General features: G+C 38.7%; 1 protein-coding gene across 1 annotated transcript; it reads left to right on the plus strand.

Moving 5' to 3' along the window:
* The first annotated feature begins 305 nt into the window (after positions 1-305).
* LOC146883867 (putative invertase inhibitor) lies at positions 306-977 on the plus strand. The gene has a single exon (XM_085666121.1). The coding sequence runs from the start codon at positions 352-354 to the stop codon at positions 913-915; it is 564 nt and encodes a 187-aa protein (XP_085522247.1). The 5' UTR covers positions 306-351; the 3' UTR covers positions 916-977.
* Positions 978-18,585: the final 17,608 nt, after the last annotated feature.

The raw sequence follows: 18,585 nt of genomic DNA on the forward strand, positions 1-18,585 counted from the left end.
AAATAATAAAAAACATAAAAAACTTTAAAATACATATGCATACACAGATACAGAGATGTAAGCACCAATGCCATCTCTCCCTCAGACTTCAAGGAACCACTTATTATTAATAATTTGTTAATAAAATATTAAATACACCTATTATTATATTAATGTCAATTTAAAACAAAATAGAAAGATAAGATAAAAAATAATTATGTGATAGATAATTAAATACACTTATCAGTTATTTTTTGACTAAAATGGATCCCTACTCAATTTCTCCCTATATATATATTGTATGATGTGTGGATTAAATTGTATCACATTTCTCACAAACACACTCAAACATAAGAAAAAAAGAAGTCGAGAATGAAATTTGCTTTGAACGTACCAATGATTTTCATTGTGTTTTTCTTTTTGTTTCAAAGCTCACATAGTTCTAATTTTATCTCTAAATCTTGCAAGGAGGCCTCGAAGAGTGACCCAGAATTAAGGTATGATTTTTGTGTTACAGCCCTTGAAGAAGGCTCCTTTAACTTGCAACCACCACCCACCACCCTCGAAGATCTTGTGGGCATTTCAGTTCAACTTTCTAAGTCCAACGCAACCAACGTGCTTTCCATCATTTCAAAGCTCTTGAAGGACAAAAGTTTTGATCAATACGTGAAGCGATGCTTACAAGATTGCTCTGATTTTTACTTGCAGTCCCTTAAGTTGTTAGATGATGCTACCGTTGCTTTCAAGTCCAAGGATTTCCGCGAAGCTGCAGATAGGTTTAGCTATGCCACCACTCGGTCTGAAATGTGTGAAGAGCAATTCGAGGAAAGGAAAAGTGAAACATCTCCTTTAACAAGGGGAAACCAAGTCTACCGCCAACTTGGTCTAATATCTCTTGGTTTCGCTAACATGCTTCATCAACATCACAAAGCTTAAAGCATGTCATAGAATAATAATAATACACTCGATGTTCTAAAGGGAGAATGTTATAAAACTGAGTCTCATGCTTTTTTTTCCAACTTTTATTCCTTTTCTTTAGTGTAACATGTTACCGCCTCTATTAATTATCTATATAAAACCTGGAACATTATAATAATTAGGAAAATAAATAAATGTGATTAAATATATATTTTAAGTAAAAGATAGAAAGATTTAGTAATTATTTAATTAAAAATATTAGATATTATTAGATACTATGACATCTATAACAATATATAAAGAGGATTCTCTCTTTTGTGTCCATATTTTATAATACCAATTTTACCCTTTACAATATAATTATTTATTAAATTTATTAAAATTAACGGTTATTTTTATCTATTTTTAATAATTTTTTTTTGCTTTTTTTATTTATTAAAAATTAATTTCTCTATTCATTTCACTTTATTTTTTATAAATCTAAATTTATTTTATATATTAACTTAATAACATTACACTATTATCACCTACTAACATACTATCATTCATATTTAAATATGGTTAGATATCTACTACACGTTCACCAAATTTACTCATTTAACCCAACCTAAATTTTTGACACGTGTTAAATTTTTAGGTTTTTCTGTAAAATCATTGTCCTTCTCTCTCTTTTCCATGGTTTACATCTTGATCTTCACACGTGGGTTCTCCATTTCGCTTTCTCTTCATCTTTATCTTTTGGGTTTTTCTGCTAGGTTTTCTCTCCTTCCAATTTTATTTCGCGTTTTCCATTTTGCCTTTTCTCCCTATTTATTCATTGGGTAAGATTTATTGTTCGTTTGCATTTTTTTATAGATGTTTCCTGTACCTGATCGATACTATTTAGATGCGGAACCAGACGATCTCAAGAACCCTCTGTGTCGAACCTCCTCCTGTTCCTCCCTGGACTCCTCCTGAGACTCCTAGCCGTCTGCACTCCGGGGGTGGACGTACCTGCAGGCACTCCGACGCTCAAGTTAGAGAGTGATTGATATGGGTAGTGATAGGTTAATCAGAAAAGCGTACCTTTACCTGTTCACTAGGCCTTAATTTATACTAATTTCTTAATGGACCTGTTATTAATATTTGCGGGCCGTTTGTATTTGAGGATCGATTCCTTCTTTTCCGACTGAGGTTGCACGCATCGGTTCTTTCCTTATTGGCAGGAATTATTCTTTTGTGCTTTTAATAAAGATCAGTTCCTTCCATTCTAGAGTTTGTCCATCTGTACTTTTCACATTTCAGTTCCTTCCTTTCTTGGCCGTCTGTACCTTTTCCAATATCAACTCCTTCCTTTCTTGGCCGTTTGTACCTTTTCCAATATCAACTCCTTCCTTTCTTGGCCGTCTGTACTTTTTCCAATATCAACTCCTTCCTTTCTTGAGGTTTGATGGCATGATGCCCCTCTGTAACGCATGTTCAGCCCGTTGTGTACCTTGGGCCGGGGTGTACTCGGCCACGAGGGTCGGGAAGTACACGGCCGCTGCGCTTACTGGGCTGCCAGCGCTGCGCTGGAACCAAGCCCTCGCGGTTGGGCCATCACGTGGGGACGCCCCTATCTGGGCCGGGATGATCCCAGCCAGTTTTCTTCTCATTGGGCCGAGTACTACTCGGCCATGTACTAACACCAGCCCCCCTAGGCTCGTAGTGAACGAAGTTCACAAGAGGCTATGATGTGCTGCCTTTGGAAATGGTGCCGAGACGTTCCCAACCATATGCATTTATGAGTCTTGTTTTAATTATGGGGAAAGAGAAAATATTAACTTGGCTCGCCGTTCGAGGCTTGTCTTGTCATAATGAGGTGGTTTAGGTGGGAAGTTTTAAAGGAGATGTGCCAACAACCGTTGGATGCAGCGAGATCTCATGGTGATGAGGGGGCTACTTTTGTGAGAGTGGTCCACTATAAATAGAGGTGGGGTCTTAACATTGTGAGACAAAGGAGTCATTTAGGAAGTGAGCCACCACCAGCCTAGTCTTTCCCGTCTGCGCCATCTCAGGTATGTCGTCCTCCTCTGCTTATTATCTTTCCAGTAGGCATAGCGACTCTGAGGAGGAGGGGGCCTTGTCTGACTCCCCGTGTAATAATAGTGTGCAGAGGGACGATGAGGACTCTGTGGGTGCCGAGGAGTTCTCGGCCCTGCGTCACCCGGGGTACGAGTGGGTAGATCCCCGGGTGAAACTCCCGCTGTCTAGGTTCAGTAAATCTGCCACCATAGTTGATTTTCGTAAGAAGTATGATATTCTAGCTGATACAGTAGACGATCATGTTATTAGTGTAGAGCGAGCTAGGAGTGGGGATAGTGTGTGTCACGGTCGAGAAGGTCATTCGCATGACTTTTTCTACATGTATTCTACCTTAGTCTCTGATTTGCATGTGCGTCTTCCCTTCGATGATTTTACAATGGGAGTGCTACGGGTGCTGAATGTAGCTCCCACCCAGCTGCATCCTAACAGTTGGGCGTCCCTTCAGGCATTCCGACTGGTCTGCCGAGTGTTCCACTTGAGACCCTCCCCTCAGGTTTTCTTGCAGTACTACTGTACGCGTCCGGGGGATCTGGTTAGTTGGTTGTCTCTAGTGGGTCAAAGCCACCAGTGTCTACTCGCGTCTTACACGCAATCTTTTAAAAGGTTTAAGACTGGTTTCTTTAAGGTTGTCATCCGGTCCGCTGGGGTTGGATATTTTTACTTCGAGAATGGCGAGCCCAAATTTCCGTTCTACTAGACCAAACATCCCACACCCTATCGAGTTTGGCCGAGGGCATCCCTTACCCAGGAGGATCTGTATGTGCTGTCTTATTTGGACCAATTGCCCACGAAACTCTCCTCCAAGAAAATTATTGGTGTGTTTAGTTCCTCTCGTCCGCGCGACGACCTTTTCGGTATGTATGTTCGTCCGACTCCCCATAGAGATGCGTTTGGTATGTTTGGTCTAACGCTTATTTCGTTTTTTGTAGATATCATGGCTGCTGCTGGTCCCTCTGGCAAAGAAGTGTTTCTAGAGCTGAGGAGGAAAAAACTGGAGGAGGAAAAGAGGAAAGGGGGTGAAAGTGCTAGCCGTGTTCCCGCGGAGACGCCTTCCCAGAAGGGCGACATGATGCCTCCGACCGCGGCGAAGAAGAAAAGCAAGCGTAGGGATTGTGCCACAAGGCCGAGTACTCCCCGGTCATCCTCCCCCAAGAAGTCTCGAGGCACTTCCTCTGCTGACGGTGCGGCTGATGCTTTGTCTGCGATGTTTGATGCACAACTCAACATTAACCAAGGCATAGAGGTTTCCTTATCGTCGGAGGAGGCTGGATTGTTTCAGCCATGCGTCCTGAGACTGTGTTGTACGCGCTGAATGAATTTCATGCCAGGGCGATGGTGATGGGTTGCCATCTGAACACAGTGCTAAGCCAACTACCAGAGACAAGCAAACTGGCTGCTGAGATAGAGAGTTTACAGAGGGATTTGGCCGAGTCCAATAGCAGGAGACAAGAGGTTTCACTTCAGTTGGGAAGTGTAAAAAATGAACGATCTCAGCTGCTAGCAGAGCGTAATATCTTGAAGGTGCGCTGCAGGGATTTTGAGAAGAAAGATGAGGATTCCCAGGCGGCTTTAGAGCGTCTAGAGGAGGAGCTGGCCGCTGAGAAGAGGGATAATGCTGAGAAGGCTGGCCAGATTTACCAGTTGGAGGGGTACGTGATGTCCCAGCACGAGGAAGGTTTCCACAAGGCCCTGCGCCAGGCTGCTCACTACTTTAACTTTGACGCGGGAGATGGGCGTTTCAATATTGATGAGGATGTGTACCAGGGTTCCGTCATGGCTGTGGAGGACATTCCTGTGGCTGAGCAACAGAAACCTACCCCCGAGGATTGATATGTTACTTTGTATTTTTGTACTTTAAAAACTGTTTCGCGAGTTTTACTTTTCTATTTGTTGGACATGTATTAACACACATTACATGCTCGGATGTGGTGCTTTGAACTTTGTTTTAGACTTTTGTGTTTGCATCTGTTGCGTGTGCCTCTTTGTATGTTGCTATTTGTATTTACAGGTGAAGGTGAGATGCGTTCGGCCACTTTGGGCCATGATGTGGCTGGCCACCATTGGCCGGGATGTGCTCGGCCGTACCTGGCCGGGATGTACTCGACCACTTTTGGCCAGGATTGCGTTTTCTTTTACGTTATCTGCTCCTTAAGCTTTTGTTTGTGTATTTATCTTAGGTTTTGGCTTGTATGGGGGGATCATCTAGGGCGATGAAGCTTCCTTTCCCATTGGTATAGGTATGGGGGATCATCTAGTTCGATGAAGCTTCCTTTCCCATGAGAGAGTGTGAAATTTTGCCGGTTTACTTGTTCTTGATCAAGATATATGCATTTGACAATAAATAAGATAATTATAGGAGAATGAAATGATCATGCTTTATTTATGACTATGATGCCTCGTTAAAACCTTCTTGACCAAAAACCCTCCTTAGGGAAAAAAGATCAAGGTAGGAAAGAGTACATCATTTATTGCGCAATCGAAATCACAAAAGAGTCTGAAAAATAAATGTTTGGCAAACGAACTGTAATAAAACTTGAGATGTGAGGCGTTCCAAGTGGCCGGGACAGGGGCACCGGATAGGTGCTCCAACCTGTATGCGCCGTTCCCCACGGCTTCGCTGATTCGGAATGGTCCTTCCCAATTGGGCGAGAACTTCCCCTCGTGCTTCCGAGCGGCACTTGCCATACGCCATACTAGATCTCCCTGGTGAAAAGATTGGGGTTTGACTTTAGTATTATAGCGGCGCTGAGCCCTTAGTTTAGATGCTTCCTCCCGAATGCGAACTTGATCTCGGAGCTCTTGAACCAGGTCCAGGCATATTAGCATACTTTCTTCATTAAGACGTGCGTCAAACAGGCGGCGCCGTAAAGAGGGCTCTCCAATCTCGACCGGAATCATTGCGTCCACTCCATATGCTAAGCAGTAGGGTGTCTCTTGTGTTGTTGACTGAGGGGTGCAGCGATAGGCCCATAAGACTTCTAATAACTCGTCAGCCCACCTCCCTTTGGCATCTCCCAACCTCTTTTTAAGTTCTCGCAGTATGACCTTGTTCGCTGCTTCGGCTTGCCCATTTGTTTGTGGGTGTTCGACTGAGCTGATTATATGTTGTATATGGAGTCCCCTGTAGAACTCAACTAGCCCCTTGTCGATGAGCTGTCTACCATTGTCCGTTATGACGATGCTTGGTATGCCAAACCTGCACACTATATTCTTCCAGACAAATTTTTGTACTTGCTGGGCCGTGATCATGGCCAGTGGCTCCGCCTCAATCCATTTAGTAAAGTAGTTTATAGCTACTAACAAGAATTTTACCTGACCTTTCCCTGGGCTGAAGGGCCCTAGAATATCCATGCCCCACTTGGCGAAAGGCCAAGGGGAGGTAATACCGTGCAACTCCTCTAACTTGAGATGTATCATGTTACCATGCTGTTGGCATTGGGCGCACTTCCTTACGTACTTCTCACAGTCTTCCTTGACAGTAGGCCAATAGTATCCTGCTCGCAATACCCGAGCTGCCATGGTTCTCGATCCTGAATGTAAGCCACAATTTCCCGTGTGTAACTCTTCCATAATATACTGGGCTTGGTGGTTTGTGACGCATTTTAACATAGGGTTGGAGAAACCCCGTTTGTACAATTCTTCACCAACCAAAGTGAATCGAGAAGCTTTCCTACGCATGATAGGGTCATCAATTCCATCTGTGTCACCGTGTTGAATGAACTGTATAATAGGAGTCATCCACCCTTTCTCCTCTGGTGCGACTGTCTCAACAGTATTGCATTCTGCCAAAGTTACAGTAGGACGGTCGAGTGTGGCATGGATCACTGTATGATGTTGTCCCTTGACTTTGGTAGTTGCTAACTTCGAGAGCAAGTCGGCTCTGGCATTTTGGGCTCTATCAACATGCTTTACGCTTGCTGTTCTGAATCTGTTCAACATCCCCTACACAACGTGATAATACCGTAATAGAAGGGGGTCCTTTACCTGGAAAGTGTCGTCCAAGTGTCCTACGACCAGTTGCGAATCATTTCGGCATGTCACCGTATCTGCTCCCATGTCTGCTGCGAGGGTCAACCCTGCGATTAATGCCTCATATTCTGCCTGATTGTTAGAGGGTTTAAAGCCAAAGCGCAGAGCTTGTTCGAGTAGTAAATCATTCGGTCCTTGCAAAACAATCCCAGCGCCCCCGCCTTTCGCGTTTGAGGAGCCATCCACCGACAGGATCCAACCTTCCTCGCGTACGTCAGGATCTCCCGTTAATTCGTTGACAAAGTCTGCCAGGCATTGCCCCTTGATCGGCCCTCGGGCTTCACATCGAAGATGATACTCAGATAGTTCCACGGACCACCCAACCATTCGGCCGGCGAGGTCGGGTCGCCTCAAGACTTTGTGTATGGGGTAGTCAGACTTGATTATTACCTCGTTCCCCTGAAAGTACGGTCGTAGTCGTCTAGTTGTTATCACAAGTGCTAGGATTACCTTCTCCATTGTCTGGTACCGCAGTTCTGCATCATGTAGGGCTTTGCTAATAAAGTATACGGGTTGCTGGTCCCCCGCATGATCTTGTACAATGGCTGCGCTGATAGCATTGGTAGAGATAGCTAGATATACTAATAGGGGTTTCCCCTTGCTAAGCTTCTGTAGTACTGGGGGAGAAGACAAATATTCTTTTAGTGCTTGGAAAGATTGCTCGCAAGCCTCATCCCATACGAATTTTTGTGCTTTTTTCATGAGCCTCAGCATCGGCTGGATTCTTTCTGCTAATTTAGGCATGAAACGTGACAACGCAGTTAGCCTCCCTACCAATCTCTGTATCTCCTTGATGTTGGATGGACTCCTCATGTTGACAACCGCTTGGCACTTATCGGGGTTGGCCTCTATTCCCCTGTGGGTTAACATGAAACCCAAGAACTTTCCGCCTGCAACCCCGAAAACACACTTTTCTGGATTCAGTCTCATGTCATACTTCCGTACAGCTGCCAAAACCTCATCCAAATCTTTGACGTGTTGCTCGAGTCAATCTGACATGACTACCATGTCTTCGACGTAGACCTCCATACATTTACCGATGAGATGACGAAACACCTTGTCCATCAGCCGCTGATATGTGACGCCAACATTCTTTAGTCCAAAAGGCATGACTTCATAGTAAAAGTTAGCTTCTTCCGTGATGAATGCTATTTTTTCTTTGTCGGGAGGATACATTGGGATCTGATTGTACCCAGAGTACGCATCCAGAAAACTGAGCACCCTGTGTCCAGCTGCACTGTCTACCAATCTGTCGATGCTTGGGAGAGGGTATGTGTCTTTAGGGCACGCCTTGTTGAGGTTGGTGTAGTCTGTACACATCCGCCATTTTCCATTTGCCTTTTTTACCAACACTACGTTGGCTAACCAGGTCGTGTAGGTGGCCTCCTTGATGAAGCCTGCTGAAATTAACTTCTGTACCTCTGTTCTGACTGCTTCCCTTTTTTCTCCACCCATCTTTCTTCTCTTATGTGCAACGGGTCGAGCTTCCCGAAAAATAGACAGTTTGTGACTGGCTACTCTTGGGTCAATGCCTGGCATGTCGGCCGCACTCCAGGCGAACAAATCAACGTTCCTCTGTAACACTTCCCCCATCTCGGGGGTCTTTACAAGTGTCCTGCTTACATGGGTGTATCGATGCTCATCGAAATGGAATTCCTCTGTGCTTTCGATCGGTTCCACCCTCTCCTCGCTGCTGAACCGAGGATCCAGGTCTACTTCTGCTTCCCCTGGGACCTTCTCAACGTTATTCACTGCTCGTCTGGGAGGAGACTCGGGTCTTTCTCTCAAACTGTCCGCGTAACACCTGCGAGCAGTCGGTTGGTCTACATGCACCGTGATTATGTCTCCTGAGGCGGATGGAAACTTCATGGCCAAGTGATATGTGGAGACTACTGCACCAAGCGTATTCAACGAGGGTCTCCCTAGCAAAATATTATAAGAGGTGTGAGCATCAACAATAAGGTACCGGATTTTTACCGTTCGTGTTACCATTCATGTTCTAAACTTGGTGAATAAGTGGACATAGCCTTTCGTATTCACTCGCTCCCCTGCGAAGCCCACGATCGGCTCTGAGTATTGCTGGATCTCTTCTTTTGGAATTTTCAGCTTCCTGAGAGTACCCCAATATAGGATATCCACCGAACTACCTGGGTCCACCAGGGTTTTCCTGACCGCGAAGTCCTCGATCTCTACTGATATCACCATTGGGTCGTCATGCTGGGGGTCGATCGCTTGGAAATCGTCGTCTCGGAACGTGATGGGTGGCATGTGCCGTCTGGAACATACTGTCACGGCGTCAACACTCTGGATCGCTCACACATACTTCTTTCTTGCAGACGTAGTGGCTCCACCTCCTGCGAAACCTCTGGAAATGTAATTGATTACTCCTCTTAGTGGCCTTTTTCTCGTATCCCTCATCTTTCTTGGGTTCGGCTCCTCTGCGGGTGCTATCTCCTTCCCTATCTCGGTACTCTGACGTCCTTCGTGGTCGCTCCCCGTAGCGTTTTTCTCGTTCTCCCCTTGAGGAGAATCCCCCGCCTTCCCGTTTTACGAATCTTCTTAGGTGCCCTGCCTGTATCAGTTCCTCGATTTTGTCTTTCAAGGTAAAGCATTCCTCTGTTGTGTGCCCATAATTTCGGTGATACCGACAATGCTTGGTGGTATCGGCGTTCGGGGGAGTCGGGGCCCTTCGAGGGGCTGTTATCAGATCGGTGTTCAGTGCTTCTTCCAGAATTCTTGCCCTGTTGGACACGAGTGGTGTGTACCTGTTGTATTTCGGCTGCCTAGAGTCTTTGAACCTGTGGCCGGATCGGGGTGCTAACGCTCGCTCCCTATCATGGTGCCTTTTCTCCTGTGCGTCTGATCGAGTTGTATTGCGAAACTCTTTCAATTCCTCCATCTGCATGAATTTAGTGGCCCTGGTCCGAAGTTTGTCTAGATTGTTCACGGGCTTCTTGCATAGACTGTCAACAAAAGGGCCAGGTTTTAGTGCTGTGATGAGGTGGTGCATGGCGACCTCAGGATTCAAATTAGAGATATTCAAGGATATCTTTCCAAATCGTTCCATAAACTCCCGCAGAGACTCTCCTTTTTCCTGTCGTATATTTACCAGTATCAGAGAAGTAAGGTGGTGTGGCTTACTAGTGGCAAACTGTATGCCGAAACGGGTGGCCAACGTATCGAAACAGTCGATAGAGTTGGGCGGCAACCGTGTGAACCAATTGAGTGCAGGCCCTTTTAGGGATGTTGGGAAAACACGACAGAGGATTGCGTCGTCCGAGGTATACAACCTTGCCTGGGTGGTGAAGACGTCCACGTGCTCCTCTGGATCAGTAGTGCCATCGTACTGGCTTATAGTTAACCCCTTCCATCGTGCGGGAAGTTCTGCTTCCATGATCCCGTCCACAAAGGGGTGGCGTCTGGCTGCTCTGGGCCTTGCTTCTGTTTGGTTGGTGGTGGTTTGCGCTCGGGACTCGTCTCGTCCGGTACAATTCCCTCCCTCTTCATTGCTGCGAGATTCCTCCCTGTGGGGGGGATTCTGCTCAATTTGCGCTCACATCCGTTGGTTCTCCTCTCTCAGGGCATTCAATTCTTCCTCGTTCTTGCGCCTTAACTCTTCCAACTGGCGGTTCATCTCTCGCTGCATCTCCGCTGCTACTGAATTATGATCGACTACTGCTCTTGTCGACACCATCCTACTTGAGAATTGTCTGGCCCCACGGTGGGCGCCAATTGTACCTGATCGATACTATTTAGGTGCGGAACCAGACGGTCTCAAGAACCCTCTGTGTCGAACCTCCTCCTGTTCCTTCCTGGACTCCTCCTGAGACTCCTAGCCGTCTGCACTCCGAGGGTGGGGGTACCTGCAGGCACTCCGACGCTCAAGTTAGAGAGTGATTGATATGGGTAGTGATAGGTTAATCAGAAAAGCGTACCTTTACCTGTTCACTAGGCCTTAATTTATACTAATTTCTTAATGGACCTGTTATTAATATTTGCGGGCCGTTTGTATTTGAAGATCGATTCCTTCTTTTTCGACTGAGGTTGCACGCATCGGTTCTTCCCTTATTGGCAGGAATTGTTCTTTTGTGCTTTTAATAAAGATCAGTTCCTTCCATTCCAGAGTTTGTCCATCTGTACTTTTCACATTTCAGTTCCTTCCTTTCTTGGCCGTCTGTACCTTTTCCAATATCAACTCCTTCCTTTCTTGGCCGTTTGTACCTTTTCCAATATCAACTCCTTCCTTTCTTGGCCGTCTGTACTTTTTCCAATATCAACTCCTTCCTTTCTTGAGGTTTGATGGCATGATGCCCCTCTGTAACGCATGTTCAGCCCGTTGTGTACCTTGGGCCGGGGTGTACTCGGCCACGAGGGCCGGGAAGTACACGGCCGCTGCGCTTACTGGGCTGCCAGCGCTGCGCTGGAACCAAGCCCTCGCGGTTGGGCCATCACGTGGGGACGCCCCTATCTGGGCCGGGATGATCCCGGCCAGTTTTCTTCTCATTGGGCCGAGTACTACTCGGCCATGTACTAACATTTCCAATTTTTTTTCATTTCTCTGGCTATCTAAAACCCTAAGGATCATAAACGGGGTTGATGGTGTAATTGTTCTTTTCTTGTGTTATCATTTCTCTTTTTCTTTTTTCAATTCACAAAACCCTTTCGATTCGCTCTCAACCCTCGCCTTATTGCCTTTGCCACCGCTACCGAACTCCCTTTTATGTTTTCACAAAAGTTTTTTGTCCCAATCCAAAGATATTTGAGGTTAATATTTTGTTTCCCCTTCGATGGTGTAGGGTTTTATAATTAAGGTTTTTCTTAATTGTTTGATAAGGTAAGATTTAATGTTATGTTCATCATTTTGCTTGACAACTTTTGTATAATATTTCATTACAATCTTACAACTTGGATTGTTGGTGTGTTGTGAGGTTTGTTCATTACAAAGATCACAAGCCACACACCCCTTCCCAGTCTGATCTAAATCACTCAAAAGCAGGTGAGTCGCACGTCACCCACTGAGGTGGCTAGTATCCAACAAATGGTATGTCTTTTATCCTTTGCTACTTTTCCCATCAATTGTATTTATGGGGTTGTCTCATTATTGTTGTGGGTTTAGTTGCTTCTATGATTTCTATTGTTGTGGGTCGAAGAAAAGGTAAGATTATTTGTTGCTTGTTTATTTTATTAAATTTATTTTATTGATTAATATATTTTTGTTTTATTTTACGGAGTTCAATGATATAATTTTGATTTTTTTTTCTCAATCAGTTAACGTTTGCTTATTTTGTAGTACATGTATAATATCACTAATTTTTGATAAATTACTTTTTGATTTTTCTATTTTCTATTCATTTATATTTTTATTTATTTTTCAAGCTACCTTATGAGCAATCAGAAGTGAGATTTGTGTCAAACCTTTAAGATTAAGGAACATTTATAATTTTACCAATGAGTTAATGTGGTTCTTGTGGTTATGTTTGTTAAGCACATTCTATGTTATCCCATGTAATTGTTGTCTAATAAAAGCCTAAGGTATTAATCAAGATATTATTCAATTACATAAAGTCTAATAATGGGTAAATCATTTTTATTTTTCTATTTTCTATTCATTTCTATTTCTATAGGTTTGTCCAAGCTACCTATGAACAATAAGAGATGAAATGTGTGTGAACCTTATGTTATTTGTTTTTCTCTTATGTTGATATACTTATTATAAGTATCACTGCGGATTATGTTCTACTTGCTCCCATGTAACTTAGAGGTAAATGAACCCCTTTTCTCAGTATAGTTATCTTGTAATTTTATATCAGTTGATTTCTCAATAGTTTCATGATCAGGTGCAATTCCAATAAATATTTGCCAATTTGTCTGCAAATCTCGAATCTAAATTCTAATTGATAAAATAAAGCCCAAAAGTATTGAGCGAATAGAATATATATTTGATGTTGTATCAAGGCTGAATAGTTGATATTCACGATACACAGTAATCAATTGTAAGATAATCTATTAAAAACTAAAATATGTGTTATTCCATTAACACAATATCTAAGACTAAGACACTATAATATTATTATTTAGAAAATATTAATTATTAGATCAATAGGTTTAGTTCTTAAAAATAACAAATTCTAAAACTTATATTTTAATCAACTAAAACTATAAATAATTATTAAGTGTATCGTAATAACCTCTCTTTTATTTATATCTTAATTAGTTAAATCTATGTATAATGATTAAATCAATTGTATTATTTAAATCTTAATTAGTTACGAAACGATTTGTATTATTTAATTATGTTATATTAAATACAATTACATATTATAACCGATTCAAATCTTATTTGTTTTACATCAATACACATTTTAAAAAAAGTCTTAAAAACCAGATTGTAATTTTAAATATATTGTTAGTGCAAAACATCTATCAATCCATTTTTCATAATATTAAGATACTAAATTGGTTTTTATATATTGTTAGATATTAATAAGTGATAATTAATTAATTTAAAAAGATTTATTTAAAAAGTTAGGTTAAAATCTGCATTTGATTCAATTTTTGTTCACTTGTGTCAATTCGGTCATAATATTTTTTTTGTTTAATCAAGTCTAATCTTTATCAATTTTGTTCAATTTGGTATGTTTTTGCTAATGTTGTTTAAATAATTAGCGTTAATGAACACTGCATTCACATGTCACTTCGTGGTTCTTTTTATTTTTTATTTTTGTTATTTTTAATTTTTTTCTTAATTTTTTATTTTTTATTTTTAAAAAATATCCGCTTATAAACCGAACTGTGTGTCTTGTGTCAAAGTCAATGTTATATATTGGTTAAAATATTCCGTTGATCCTCGTTTTTTTACTAAAATCTCAATTTGGTCCTCGTATTTTTATTGGTCTCAATTAGGTCCACATTTTTGTAAATCACTAACAATTAGGTCTTTTCCGTTAGTATAGAACTAACACCCTTAAGTAGGTGTCACGTGTCAGCTCCTCATTTTTTTGAATCTTTGAATTTTTTTTTTAATTTTTTGAATTTTTTATTTTTTATTTTTAAATATTTATGTCCCGTGTCACGTTTGTAGTGTGTCACGTGTTAATCTAATATGGTAACACATCTCAAATTATTGTAAGAATCTCAATTTGGTCCTCATATTTGTTAATTTGATTTGATTTCAGTCCTCAAGTTATGAAGCAGACAATGAATTAGTTCGTGGTTGACATACCCAACCCAAATCATTTGATAGGGGGTTATCCGATGATCATTGGGAATTAGATGATTTGGTTAGTCTAGAAGATAGTGAAAATGATGGTGAGGGTCATGAAACTGCCAGTTGTGGTCTCAAGGACAATGTACATGGACAACTTTTTGTGCACATCTAGTTTATTGTAATACTTGGAAATTGAGAAAATTTGTAGATGTTCATACTTTCAGCAAGGAATTTAACATTAAGATAATAAATTCAAAGTGGTTAAGTGACAGTTTGGGGACTTCTTTACAAGAAAATCTAGATTTTAAGATAAATGACATACGTGTTAAAGTTGTGAGGAAATGGAATACGAATGTGTCAGTTTCTATGGCTCATAGGGCAAGAGTGAAAGCATCAATCCTAGTTGAGGGTTCATTTAAAGACCAATTTAGAAGAATTTATGACTATGCACATGAGTTGCTGAGATCTAACCCTGGTTCAACAATCAAAGTGAAAGTGGATGATGTTGATGGAGATATTGGAAAAAGGAGAGGGACCATGTGGTGGTGACAGAGAAATAGGATAAGAGTGTGAAAAAGGTCTGAAAAAGTCCACAGCTTTAGTTTGGTTTTGTGATATGTAGATGATATATGTGTATGTAAGGTAAGTATGTTGGGTTTGTATTGAAACAAACGCTGCCTTATTCCCGCTAATTGCTCCTGTGATTTACTACATCAATTAAAATTGGTTTGGCTTTCCTTTGTTTTTGTCTTGTTCTTCATGTTATTATTTTTGCCACTCTTGTGCTTCTGCTATTACGCTGTCTATTCCTGCTTTGCTTCTTTGTTCAAATGCAAATTGCGGGTACTACCCTGTCACTACTGTGCACAATTGTGCCCTATTTCGGACGCACTGCAGAAAGGTACAACTAATTCAAAGGATTACAATTTATTTTTGTTGGGTTTAAAAGTACGGTATAATATCAAGCAGATTATATTTTAGTTGAAAAAAAAAATTGCCACAATAGTTTACTTAAAAACCTTAACACCATGTTCCTTTCGGTGGATAAATACATAGAATAGATTTGTGACCAATGATTAGCAATGATTTTTCGTGTTCCTTTGTGTGTATTGGAAAGAAAATGAAGGCATATAACAACAGGATAAGGTCCATTTTCTTATCCTATTTCCACGAAAAGATTTGGAGGTAAAGGATGATCTTTTACTAAATTATCCTAGTAAAATGTCTTACACGTTCCCACTTTTGTTTGAGCTTCATGTTGTCACCTTTTTTCCAGTCACAATAAGATTCTTTTATCAGCACAAGGTAGTTGTCTTATTGAAGCGGCACACAAGAGATGTATGATATTCCTAAAACAACACAGGTGGAGTATATGGTGCAAAGAAAATGGTGAAAATGGAGGTCCAAAACAACATGGGTGCATGGAGCAAAAACAAAATCAGATCCAAAGTGTTTTGGAACCGAATTTGAGTTTTCATACCATAAATGAAACCAGTTCTCTTTATTTTGGAATCTATTCCTCCTTTTGAAACTTTTGATTGTGTGTTGAAGGAACTTTTGTTTTTCTTTAATTTTTGTTAGATTTAATATTAAAAATTAAAAATTTTAATTTTTTACATCAAATATATTTTAATTTTTATTTATTTCCATTAGAAATTATTTTAATAATTTTATTCATCATAAAAAAATGTTTTCAAAAATAATAATTACTCATCTAAATATCATTTTATATTACTTTTAACACCAAGGACAATTTGGTAATCAACTTATTCTATCTATTAAAATTTATTTTTAATTAATTACATTAATCAAATCCCTCACAAACTTTCATAAACTTTATTCTCAAATCAACTCCATCATCTCTTCCAAATCTCTTAAAAAAACAACACAAACTTTATCCTAAATCCACCCAAATCATTATTCCAAAAAAATCACACCTTAAGAAAACATCATATGAAGAAAAACAAATCACTATTTTAGAGTCATTAAAGGATTAAGGGGTTTTCTTCCTATAACCCCAATTTTCTTCTACACCTCTAAAAATTTGTGGTGTTCCATTTGTGCCCTTTGAAAAAGTAAATTAAAATTAAAAAATAAATAAGGTAAAAGTAATAATTAAGCAATGATGAAGTTTCAGAGCAGGTTGGTGGTTAGCTCAACAAACAAATTAAATGATAGTAAATGTTATATTATGATCCTGCACCCCAAGATCTCTCTCCCTTCTAGCGGAAGTCAACTTTTGAAAATTGTCCCACTTCCAAAAATTACTCCCACTTTCAAAAAAATCAAACATAAAAAAAAATAACATAAAAACTAAAAAAAATTAAACACTAGAGATGTCAAAATGGGTTTCAACCCGTGAGCCAACCTGGCTCACCACGGGTTCGAGCCGGGTTGGGTTGAGAAAAATTCTAACTTTTTCAAAAGTGGGTTGAACTCAACCCGGCTCACTTAACCCACGGGTTAAACGGGTTCGAGCCGGGTGGAAGGTGGGTTGGCCCACTTAACCCACCAACATTTTTTTACAATTTTTTTTTTATTTTTTTTAAATTTTCTTTTAATTTTTTTTTAATTATTTACTACTCCAATTATATTTGTTCACAATTTCATATTTTTAAATGCTAGAATGTTGCTTAATTATATTTGAATTATTTGAATGTTTAATTAATTTGATTGTCAAGTTATATATATGTTGATACTTTAATCTTTAACTATAATCTTTATAGTAAATTACTCAAGTAACCGTCTTATAAACAATTTTTTCTAAATTAGCATGAAAAAAATGTATAGTGTTTTTTATTTATGTTTTGTTGAATAGCATGACAGAAAATTTGTAATATTAGTCATGCTTTCTTAGACTAATGGATACTTTCTTGGAAATAATTCTTCATATATTGGTGGTGAGCGTGATCAAAATATTAGTTCTTAATTTTACTATGATTGTCATCTCATGGGTTACTTAAAAATTTATTTAAATATTTGAATAATAAAAAAAATAAATAAATAATTTTTTTAGGTGGGTTGGTGAGCCAACCCACTTAACCCACCAACCCGTGGTGGGTTGAGCCGGGTTACAAAATTACTGGCTCACCAGAAAGTGAGCCGGGTTAGGTTCACTCATTTTGAACCCGGCTCGTGGTGAGCCAACCCGTGTGAGCCTAAAAAAAACTGTGCTCACTTACGGAAGTCGACTTCCAAAAAGAGAGATAACCGAAAGTCGACTTCCAGAATTCAAATTTTTTTAATTAAATATCAAAATAAGTACAAATTAATATAATTACAAAGTAAAATAATTAAAAATTAAAATTATCACAAATTACCGCTATTAAAAATTAAAATTAATTACAATTTTCAATTAAAACATGAAAACAAAAAAAAAATTAACATAAAAACTAAAAAAATATATATAAAAATTACTTTAAAAAGTATAAAAAAAAAATTGAAAGTCGACTTCCAAAACTCACCAATTTCAATTGTCCCACTTTCAAAAATTGTTCATAATTCCAAAAATAACAAACATAAAAGTAAAATAAAAAATAACATAGAAACTAAAAAAATGCACCCAATTACGAATTAAAATTATTGTAAATTAAAATTATTATAAATTAAAATTATTATAAATTAAGATTATTATAAATTAAAATAATTACAAATTAAAATAATTTCAAATAAAATTTTTAAAACTTAAAATAATTACAAAGTAAAATAATTACAAATTAAAATTATTACAATTAAAAGTATTACAAATTAAAATTAACTACAATTTGAAAAAGAAAACATAAAAGTACTAAAAAAAATTAACACAAAAACCAAAAAATATATATAGAAAAATTACGTAAAAAAATATTAAAAAAAAACAAAACCAATTTCATTTGTCCCACTTCCGAATATTGCTCCACTATCGTAAATGCCCTGTTCACCAAATTACTTTTGTTTTATATTTCTTTATTGTTACAGAAATATTTTAATTTTTTTTTATCTTTTTAATTTGATAAAAGTGGTATTGAAAAGGTGGTATTAAGAAATTTCAAAACATATTAAAATTCCAATTAATTAAAATTGAAATTATCCAAACAATATAATTAATTAAAATTATCCAAAGTTATAAATAATTATAATTATAATTTTTCAAAACTATAATTAATTATAATTATTATTATTCAAAATTATAATTAATTATTATTATTATTCAAAATTATAATTAATTATTATTAGTATTCAAAATTATAATTAATTATTATTATTATTAAAAATTATAATTAATTATAAATAAAATTAATCAAAAATTTAATTAATTAAAATATAATTTAATTACTATTAAAATTAATTTAAATAAATTTATTCAAAATTATAATTATTTAAACTTATAATTAATTAAAATTATATTT

This window comes from Vigna unguiculata, chromosome 9 (assembly GCF_037176805.1).
Source record: "Vigna unguiculata cultivar grain cowpea cultivar isolate G323 ecotype 2 chromosome 9, ASM3717680v1, whole genome shotgun sequence".
Taxonomy (NCBI): Eukaryota; Viridiplantae; Streptophyta; class Magnoliopsida; order Fabales; family Fabaceae; genus Vigna; species Vigna unguiculata.

Excerpts from the sequence above, each read along its gene's own strand:
- LOC146883867 (XM_085666121.1), top strand. The coding sequence starts at position 352 with ATGAAATTTGCTTTGAACGTACCAATGATTTTCATTGTGTTTTTCTTT.